This window comes from Sturnus vulgaris, unplaced genomic scaffold (assembly GCF_052056855.1).
Source record: "Sturnus vulgaris isolate bStuVul1 unplaced genomic scaffold, bStuVul1.hap1 Scaffold_84, whole genome shotgun sequence".
Lineage (NCBI taxonomy): Eukaryota > Metazoa > Chordata > Aves > Passeriformes > Sturnidae > Sturnus > Sturnus vulgaris.
In genome coordinates this window covers 734,096-744,975 of record NW_028276728.1, presented here as the reverse complement: position 1 = coordinate 744,975, position 10,880 = coordinate 734,096, and the positions used below count along the sequence as shown (strand labels likewise).

Below are 10,880 nucleotides of genomic sequence, written 5' to 3'. Positions count from 1 at the left end.
GTGAGGGGTCTGGAACACAAGTCCTGTGAGGAGCAGCTGGGGGAGCTGGGGATGTTTATCCTGGAGAAGAGGAGGCTCAGGGAGACAAGGTGGTGTCAGGGCACAGGTTGGACTTGATGATCTCCAAGGTCTTTTCCAGCCTGGCTGATTCTGTGATTCCCTGAAACCACCCTTGGAGCAGTTGCAGGATGAACCCTGGGCCTCCTCTTCAGCAGGTCCAGCAGCCCAGGTCCCTCAGCTTCTCCACACAGCCCCAAAACCCATCCTGTCAGTCCTGCAGAGCCTCTCCAGCCCCTCCTCATTACCCACAACAGGGAGCCCCACACCCAGACACAGCAGCCCAGATGTGCCCCCCTGGCCTGTGGTGCCTCTGGCAAGGGAGCAGCACGAGGCACTGCAGGACCCTGCAGACAATTCCTGCAGCACTTGGAGGATGATCCTGCTCCCCAAGGGACGTTCCCATGGTGCCAGCTCAGGAACTGAAATGGGGAGTGGGGCCAGAGAGGAAAGGGCAAGCAGGAATGGGTTGTTTGTGGGAGAGAGGACAGGGATGGAGAAGAGGAAAAATGTGGATCAGGAAAGAGGAAAGAAAGGAAAGGTGAAGCAAAGCAAATGCTCAGGGCAGTTTGGGGGTGGCTGCCAGGCAGCCCTGTCTCTGAGCAACAACGTCTGCAGTGGGACAGGAAACTCACAGCTCATGGGAACAAACTTTCTGGCTGACTTCAGAGGCCACAACAAACCTGAGTGGTTTCCCTGCCGTCCCCCAGCCCTTGCTGGCCCCAGGGGCTGATGGCATTTGTGCTCACTCAGCTCCATGTCCCCACAGCAGCACCATGGGGGTGCTGACCCTGCTGTGTGCAATGCAAACAGGGGCTCCTGAGCCAGTGCTGCCGTGTGTGTGCCTGCAAGGATGGGGCTCCTGTGTGAGCTGGGGGAGAGGTCAGGGCTGCAGAGGGGGGATGTTGTTGGCAGGTGCATGAGGACGCTCTGGGACGCTGCCCTGGGGTGTCCAGCACAGTGGGGATGGATCAGCCCCTGCTCTGCTGCTCCTTGCCAGGGTGTCCCCCTTGCAGGGAGCTTGCAGAGCACCAGCCATGCTGTTTGCCCCCAGCCTGCCCATGGCCAGCCTGGGGCTGCTCCCGGGGCTTTTCTCTGCTCAGCATTGGGCTGGCCAAGTGTTGTGGAGAGAGCCTGGCCAAGGAGCCTGGAGCCCCCAGGCCCTGCCCTGAGGTGTCAGTGCTGCCCCAGCAGTGCCCATGGCCTGTCCCTGCTGCAGCCCCGGCACTGCCACCCCCAGGGCTGTGCCCGGCCCCCAGAGCACTCAGGCCCTGCAGCAACACGAGGGCCAGGAGGGCAGCGGGGCAGTGGCACGGGAGCAGCACTGGCAACACCAAGTGCTGCTGCTGCTGGCACAGCTGCTGTGCCAGCACTGATCTGCCCCAGCAACAACACACAGACATTGCTGCTGCAGGTCCAGAGAAGGGAACAAAAGGGGAATTTCTGGTAAAAACTCTGTGGTGAGATCCTTTATTTCCTTTGAAGCTATTGAGAGCACAGCTCCTCATTGACACAGTCTGTGTGTCATAGAAAAGGTGAACAGAAACAAAAAAAGAAAAACACAAAAAATTACATTACTTAGTGGGCAATGTTAAAAAAGGAAAACAAAGGAAATAAAAGAACAAACCAACATCCAAACCAAAACCAACATCCAAACCAACAGTTAAAATCTAGGATTTCTTATATTACAAATGATTTGCAGCAATTGGCCAGCAGTTTACTTTTTCTGAAATCGTCCAGTGATCAGTGTCCACACTGCAGCCTTGAGCTCCTGGTTCCTCAGGCTGTAGATGAGGGGGTTCAGGGCTGGAGGCACCACTGAGTACAGAACTGACAGGGCCAGATCCAGGGATGGGGAAGACATGGAGCGGGGCTTCAGGTAGGTAAAAAAGCCAGTGCTGAGGAACAGGGAGACCACAGCCAGGTGAGGGAGGCAGGTGGAAAAGGCTTTGTGCTGTCCCTGCTCAGAGGGGATCCTCAGCACAGCCGTGAAGATCTGCACATAGGAGAAAACCATGAACACAAAACAGCCAAATACAAAACAGACACTAACAGCAAGGAGCCCAAGTTCCCTGAGACAGGATTTAGAGCAGGAGAGCTTGAGGATGTGTGGGATTTCACAGAAGAACTGGCCCAGGGCATTGCCATGGCACAGGGGCAGGGAAAATGTATTGGCCGTGTGCAGCAGAGCAGTGAGAAAGCCACTGGCCCAGGCAGCTGCTGCCATGTGGGCACAAGCTCTGCTGCCCAGGAGGGTCCCGTAGTGCAGGGGTTTGCAGATGGACACGTAGCGGTCGTAGCTCATGATGGTCAGGAGGGAAACCTCTGCTGACATGAAGAACATAAAGAAAAACACCTGAGCAGCACATTCTGCAAAGGTGATGATTCTGGCGTCCCAGAGGGAATTGTGCATGGCTTTGGGGACAGTGTTGCAGATGGAGCCCAGGTCAGTGAGGGCCAGGTTGAGCAGGAAGAAGAACATGGGGGTGTGCAGGTGGTGGCCGCAGGCTACGGCGCTGATGATGAGGCCGTTGGCCAGGAGGGCAGCCAGGGAGATGGCCAGGAAGAGGCAGAAGTGCAGGAGCTGCAGCTGCCGCGTGTCTGCCAATGGCAGCAGGAGGAAGTGGCTGATGGAGCTGCTGTTGGTCATTTTTTCATTCTCACCATCGGGGACTGTTCAAAGAAGACATTAACAATCCTGGATAGGTTTCCTTGAGTCAATCCTATGCTATTTTATTACACATTTACTTAAAGGAATTTCTCTTTCTTTGCCTAAATTTCAGTCACCTTTTTTTTATCTATGAGCTTGGGGTTTTGATTTCTTCAAAGGGGGAGAAATCTGCTTGCAGCATTGCTCTCACCCTGAACACTTGGGGAGCCCAGAGGGAAAGTAGGGCTGCGTGTGCCCCAGTGCTGTCAGACCTGCTGGTCACACACAGGTGCCTTTTTCATTACACCTCCCTCTATTTCAGGATGGCTGAACCAAAACATGCTTGAAAAATATAGTGGACTTTCTTAAGGCACCAGTTTCAAAGAAAGCTTCTCTATACCCTTCTCCCTTTCCCTATGCAATTGGACAGGGAGACACACCAAGGGTTTGCTCTGGCTCTGTGCTGCCTGCAGTTGTGCCTACTGGGAGCTCTTTCTCTCTATCCAAGCCTTGTCCCTGCCAGTGCTCCCAGATCCCAGCCCAGCCCTGGGGGCTCAGCTCTGCCCTGCACACCCCTGCCAGCACAGGGCACTGCCCAGGGCCATCTCCCTGCCAGCAGGGCCTTAAGGGCATCTCACACAAACTGAGATGCTGCAAGCCAAGGTGCTGCTGCTGCTGTCTGTAGGCACAGGAGGGTGAGGAGGCACTTTGTGAGGGAGATGAGAGGCAGATGTGCTGATGGCCAGTGGGACAGTGCAGGAGTGTCAGTGACACAGACACAGCTGACAGCCCCTTTGCCTTGCCTTGAGGAGAAAGCTGAGAGCAGCCCTGGCCATGCAGCACCATCTCCACAGCAGGAGGAATCTGCCCTGATGGGGGTGGCTCCTTGCACCTCCAACTTCTCCCCACAGTCCATGGGGAGCTGCCAGGCAGGCTGAGAGCTGTCCCTGGCAGGTGACACATGGGCTGGGCTGGCCAAGAGCCCTGAGGGCTGCAGGAGCTGCTGTGCAGGACAGCCCTGGGCAGCCCTGGCTGCAGCCCCAGCTTCAGCCCCTGCAGCCGTCCCTGGCAGCAGGAGCCGTCCTGCCCTGTCCCTCTGACGGTGCCCAGGGCAGCCCCGCTCTGCAGCACATCCTCATCTTCCTCTTCCTCCTCTGTCTCATAGAAACTGGGAGAGTCCTCCTGACACATCCCCCAGGCTGTGGGCTGTGCTGGCTCCAGGAGATCCCTCCAGGAGCACAGGGGACATTGCCCTGCACCCACACACTCACCATGTCGAGGGCTGTGAAGATGTTTCCCTAAGTGCAGTCTCAGCTCAATGTCTTCCCAGTCCTGATTGCCTTTGGCCTGTCTGTGCCTGGCTCCTGTCCCCTCAGTGCCTGCAGGCAGTGCCCTCAGCCCTGCTGGGCTGGGAGAGGAGCTGCTCCTCAGCAGAAATGTCTTTTTGAAGCTCTTCTTGGTTGCCAGGAGCTGCCTCTGTGCCAAGAGCCCAGCCCAGCTCAGCACAAACACACATGGACTTTAATGACCCTCTCAGGGCTTTGGTGCTGAGTCCCTGGACATCAGTCCCTGAGAGAGAGATGAAGGAAAACTTCTCAAGAACTCCAAGTCAGATTCAAATTCCAAAGTTTCTTGAAGTTTTAATGGGTCTCAGTGAGGGACACAACTCAGAAAGTGTCCCCAGGTTCCAGTTAGACCAGAACATGTGTGGCAGTGATGACAGGTGGGGACAAAGAAGGGAAAGATGTCTCTGATGCTGAGAAAACCTGGATGTGTTTCAGGAATGCAAAGGGCCAAGGGCTGAGCCCCAGCCCCTGGCAAGGCAGATCCTGTCCCTCCCTCATTGCTCAGGGCTCTTCCCGGCCCACCGGGCTCTGGCCATGTGCAATGCCAAGGGCAGCACCATGGGGCAGCCCCTGCCAGGCTGCTGAGCAGGGACAAGGAGGCAATGAGGCCCCAGCACAGCAAGGCTCACTTGTCCCCTGCTGGCCTCAGGCCCAGGGCCAGCCTGCATGGCCCAAGTGCTGCAGGAGTTGGCTGTGTCAGGGCCTTTCAGCTGCTGCCCATCCCTGTGCCCTCTGCAGCCCAGGCTGTCCTACGGTGTCCATGCCCTGCGCCTCTGTCCCTGCAGGCTGTCGTCATCCCCCGGCTGCCCCACCTCGCTGGCCCCTTCCTTTGCTGACAGCTCTGCCTCCTGCCTGCCTCTGCCTGCACACACAGAGCCTTGGCCTTGATGCCAAAAGGGGTAATTCAAGTTTTACTGTCCCTGTGAACTTTCACCAGAGGAACAAGGCATACAGGGGCTGCTTTCCCTGCAGGGACTGCCAGAAGAGAAGAAGAAGACATCTGGCTCATGGGGGCAGTGACAGAAGAAAAAAGGATTGAATTGGGAGCTTGGGGTGGGTTTTATAGGAATGGGTAAATTGTAATAGATGTGTAATGACTGAATATATGAACACACTTATAGAATAATGTGTCCATGTAATGTTAGGAGTTATCCCACATTGGACCTCAGACCTGAAAAAAATGATGTCCTTTTTATCATCAAATTAGTGTTAAGGAGTCTTATTCTGATATTTGGGAGGTTTGGTGACAGGTGGGCCTCACAGAGACAAGGAGTCCAATGTGACACTGCAGGGCCTCACAGAACCAAGGTGACCATGTTATAGCACAGAACCTCATGGAACAAAGGGTCCATGGTGACACTGCAGAATTATTGCTGAGAGTATGAAAGCTCATGGAACCAGAAGTTCATTGTGACCAAGGGGCCATTGTGACACTGTGGATCCAAGGAGACCATTGTGACACTGAGGAACCATTGTTACACTGTGGGGACTCATGGAACCAAAGGTCCATTGTGACATTGCAGGGCCTCATGGAACAATGGAGACTATTATGAAATCGAATCACAGAGGCAATGAAGTGGAAATGAAGAGGAAATGAAGACTTTTGAAATCATATCCAACCTAACATCATCTCATCAACTAAACCATGGCTCTGTGTGCCACGTGCCGTCTGTTTTTAAATGCCACCAGAGACAGTGACTCCAGCACCTCCCTGGGCAGAAGATTCCAGTGCCAAATCACTCTCTGAGTGAAGAATTTTTCTCCTGATGTCAAACCTAAACTACCCCTGGCTCATCTTCAGACTGTGTCCTCTCACTATGTCACTGGTTGCCTGGGAGAAGAGACTGACCCCCACCTGACTACAACCTCTGTTCAGTGGTTGTAGAGAGCCCCACTGGAGACCATTGTAGCCATTGGGGCCATTGTAGCACAGCAAGGCCTCATGGAATCACGGGGACCACAGTGACAGTGTGGGGCTCCATGGGAAGAAGGGACCATTCTGACACTGTGGAACCAAGGAGATTTTTGTTGCAGTCCAGGATATCATGGTACAAAGGAGACCATTTTTACAAAGGTTTGAGGCTTTCTGAAAGTCAAGGGCTATTGGGGCATTTTGGAAACAAGGGGACCCTAGTGACACTGTGGGGTCTCATGGAATCAATGGTCTGTTGTGACACTGCAGGGCCCTATGGAATCATGGAGACTATTGTGACACTACAGGGGATGCCTTGGAGTGGCTACCTAGAACAGAGGCTAGACAAGGTTAAGAGAATAAAGTGAGTATTTATTAAAGGCCTTCAATAGATTCACCTTGGGCAGTCAAAAACCTCCCAGAGGCTACACCCAAGATGGACAGTGGTGATGAATTTTTCAGACAGATTTAAGTTTGGTTCATTTGGTATCAGAGGTAAATCCTCCAATTACAGCTTCAGGCAATGAAGCCATATTCCCTCAGTTTTCTCAGCCCTGAACTCACTTTTGTTGATATTTTTCAGAGCCTGAGGCTGTAGGGTGTCCTTAAGTTTCAGGCCTAGAGGAATTGTTTTGTCTGACCAAAATGTGAAGACAGTTCACTAACATTTTGTATGGAGTTTAGAGTTATGCACTATTGAGTATAAGATTTGAAAAATAGAAAGGCTAAAATCTTAAGGCATCACAGGCCTCATTGAACCAAGGGGCCACTCTGACACTTTGTGGCCTCATGGAACCAAGGAGACCCTTCTGACATTGTGAGTCCCCACGGAACCAAGGGTCCATTGGGATACTGTGGCACCAAGGAGACCCCTGTGACATTGCAAGTGATTATGGAAACAAGGGACCATTGTGACATTGTGGAGCCCCAGTGAAACAAGAGGCCAGTGTGACACAGCTGGGCCTCATGGAACCAAGGATCCAATATGACACAACCATGGTGACACTGCAGGACCACATGGATCCAAGGGAACAGGTAGCAGGTCTGCTTGGATTGGCCTGACTGGTCCAACTGCCCTTGGCATCTTGAGGGTCTCTTCTAATGTGCCCCTGAAACCCTGGGCTTTCCTTCACATGGAAAAGAACTGTCCTTCTCATCCAGGCACCCCTTGCCAAAATGAGATTTCCCCCTCCAAAATTCTCAATATCTGTGATTGCTCCCAAACAAAAGTTGCCATTTCCAACATTCTGGCTGCCCTTGGCTTCGTTAGGGCTGGGTCTCACTGCTCTTCAAACAGTGGGGCTCCATGCTTTCCTTCCTATGGAAAAGAACCATCCCTCCTGTACAGGTACCCATGGTGAAAATTGGTGCTTTTCCTCCAGAATTCCTATCTGCAAGGGTTTCTCCCAGACAGAAACTGCCAGGACAGTCATATCTGTCTGGCCTTTGCCTCTGGTGGCTGCAGTTCCTGAGGCCATGAAACACGGGGGATTCATGGATTCCTTCCTGTGGAGACCATGGTGAAACTGTGGGGCCCCATGGAGAACCATGGAGACCATTGTGACACTGTGGGGCGTTCTGAAATGAAAGAGCCATTGTGACACTGTGGGGACAGCAGGGATCCAAGAGATTATTGTGACACTGTGGTGACCCTGTGGAACCACGGACATTATTGTGGCACTGCTGGGCTGTATGGAAGCAAGGCACCATTTTGACACTGTGGGATCTCATGGAACCAAGGACATCACTGTGGCCCTGCTGGGCCGCATGGTGCCAAGGGCCCAGTGTGAAGCAGCAGGGCTGTGTGGAACCAAGAGGCCATTGTTGCATTCCAGGGCCTGGTGCAGCCCAAGGGCCCTTGTGATCCTGCAGGGCACCGTGGATCCATGGAGACCATTGTGGCATTGCAAGGCCCCACGGAATCATGGAGACCATTGTGACACTGTGGGGAACCAAAGGGCCATTGTGACCCTGCAGGGCCTCATGGCAGCAAGGGACCATTGTGACACTTCAGAAGCAAGGAGAGCATTGTGGAAGTCTGAAGCCCCATGGAATTAAGGCGAGAGCTCAGGAGATAAAACCCACTCGTGTCAGCTGAGCTGTGTGACTCTGCAGGGCCAGGACGTTCCAGCAGGTGTGTGCTGCTGTGCCAGTCCCCTGGCAGGGATCTCAGACAGGCAGGTGCAGCACTGAGGAGCTTGGTCTGTGGCCTTGGTGGCATGGCCAGTGTGAGAAGGTGCCCCAGGGCTTTGAGCATCCCTCCAGCCTCTTCCATCAGCCACTTCCAGACCTGGGCTCTCACCCCAGTGTCTTGGTCTATTTGTTCTGTGCTTATCTCCTTCCTCCTGCCCATTTCAGCACTGCTCTAGGGGCAGCATCAGCCCTGCCCGGGCTCCCTCCTCACCCAGCCCTTGGCAGAGCCCAGAGCAGGGCTCTCTGTGACCCCTGGCACAGGATGTGGGTGCTGGGACTGGACACTGAGGTGTGGAGTGGTCACTGTGGTGGGGAACATTTGCCCACCCAAAACACTCCCTGTGCTGTACCGTGTCTGATGAGGGGATGTGGGGCCTGTGCTGGCCAGGGGGGCTGTGCTGCCTCAGGGACAAATGACAGGCATGAGCCACAGCACAACGACCAGGAGGTGGAAGTGAGGACAAGCTACAGAGGAGGAATTCAGAAATCTGCCCTGAGCGTGTGTTCATGTGTTCAGGAAAGGCAAAGCCCAGCTGGAGCTGATGGAGGCTGCAGGCAACACCCAGAGCAAACTCAATTCATGGCTGTGCTAGAATTCAAAATGCAAGGGTCTGTAAGCCAAAGCTTAGAATTAAACACAGTTAAGGAGAGATAGCTTTAGCTTTGGAATTTAAGATCTAGAAGAAATAAAGGTACTTACAAAGGGAACAAGAAGTTTTAGAGTGCAGCAATGTAAGTTTGTCTGTCAGGATATAATTGGCTAAGAAAGTTCACTCTGTATTATGGGTCAGTAAGGCGAAATATCTTAGTATTGAATTAGAAACCTAAATATCTCTGTTAACAGTGTTTTATTGGTTAATAAATCCTGAAAAGACCTTGTAGCCATAAGTCTTCTGACTTCTAAGCCATGCTGTGAACATCCCTAAGACAAACTTACCCTTTCTGCCTGGATAGAAAATTAAAAAAATAAATCACACATTCTAAAGCAACTTAGAAGTCCTGTCTCTCTGTTTCATTCAGAAAAGAAAAAATCCCCACCAAAAAATTGTAACATAAAAATAATAAGCCCACACTTTAAAAACATGTCATAAAAAAAACAAACCCACATTTTAAAAATATATTGTAAATACAATAAACCCACACCTGGGGACACTTTCTCAGTCATGTCCCTCAGGGGGACCCTTTAGAACTTCAGGAAACTTTGGACTCTGAATCTGACTTTGAATTCTTGAGAGGTTTCTTTTCCTGCTTTTCCCTATTTTTGCCTACCTGACATCATTGTCATCAATTTTCTGCTCTAATTCAACCCTTGGGAGACTTTCTCCTTCATGTTTATCAGTGTGACTCACTAAAAGTAAGAGAAACTTTGGAGTTTGAATCTGACTTGGAATTCTTGAGAGTTTTCTTCAGCTCCCTCTCAGGGACTGATGTTCAGGGCCTCAGCCCCAACCCCGAGAGGGTCATTAAAGTCCTTGTGCTGTGTCTGTGCTGCTGAGCTGGGCTGGGCTCCTGGCAAGGGCAGCACTGCAGAGAGAGCCAATATTTCCAAAATATTATTTGGAGCTCCTTGGCAGCACCAAATGCACCACGGGGCTCACTGGGATCAAGCAAGTCCTGACAAACAATGGTTCTGCAATGATTTCCCTCTGGTCCAGTGCAGTTCATTAGGAAGGTTTTCAGCACCAGATATGGAGAAATATTTGAAAGAGCTTCTTAAAAATATCCATTCCTATTTTCAAGGGCGTATTTTATTACTGTTCTCTTTAGAGCAGAGGTGATTGCAGCATTCTGTGATTGATATTGATCCAGGGTCTCTCCTCAGAAGGTCTGGCAAAGAGGAGTTTTGTATTTTTGGTTTTTTTTTAAAGCAATCTAAAACTCCTAATGTTCCCCACTGCAAACAGACACACTCCTCAGGTGTGTGCCAGCCCAAGGTTCCACCAAAACCACTGCAGAGCTGCCCTGGGCCAGCTGTGAGGGTGGATGTTGGGGCTACACAGAGACACACTGAGGACATTCCAGGATGTACTGGGAGTGATACTGGGCCATACTGGGGCAAACTGGGGATAATGTGAGTAATACTTGGACAAACTAGGGACACTGGGAACACTGTGGGGAAGTCTGGCAGACACTGGCACATACTGTGGATGACACTGGGGGGAACTGGAAGGGACTGGGCATGAACTAAGGTGTACTGGGAGAGACTGGAGAGTACTGGTAGGGCCTCGAGGGGCAGTGGGAATGGACTGGGCTGTGTTAGGGATGAACTGGGCTGTACAGGAAGGGCCTGGTGGTGCACTGGGATTCTACTGGGCTGTACTGGGGATGAACTGGGCTGTACTGGGAAGGCTTGAATGGTCAGTTCCTGCCTACGCCACCTCCCATTTGTCGAGGCTCCCGCCCATCATTGCCCGCAGCCAATCAGCTCCAGAGATCGTGGCATCATGGGCGGTGTCTAGACTCGACGCCATCTTTTCTTTTTGCCTATAACTCCCATCATGCCCCACACACCAGTTGAGCCCCATTGGAGCCGGGAGTAAAACACCCATCATGCACCGCGCTCCCCAGCACCCCGGTATCTGCCCCCGACATGTCCCGTAAGTGTCCCCCAGAGCCTCCAGGATTCCTAAGGTCCCCCTCAGCGCCCATTCGGGACCACCCCAAAAGCATCCCCAGATCCTATGGAAGCTCCCAACCCCACAGATTCCTGTTACAGTCACTT

General features: G+C 52.4%; 1 protein-coding gene across 1 annotated transcript; it reads right to left on the bottom strand.

Annotated features, from left to right (window-relative positions):
• Positions 1-1,708: 1,708 nt before the first annotated feature.
• LOC148217419 (olfactory receptor 14A16-like) lies at positions 1,709-10,629 on the bottom strand. Its single transcript, XM_088158616.1, has 2 exons — positions 10,532-10,629; positions 1,709-2,573 (listed from the first exon to the last, which is right to left on the bottom strand). Exons 1-2 carry the CDS (start codon positions 10,627-10,629, stop codon positions 1,775-1,777), a joined length of 897 nt encoding a protein of 298 aa, XP_088014742.1. The 3' UTR covers positions 1,709-1,774.
• Positions 10,630-10,880: the final 251 nt, after the last annotated feature.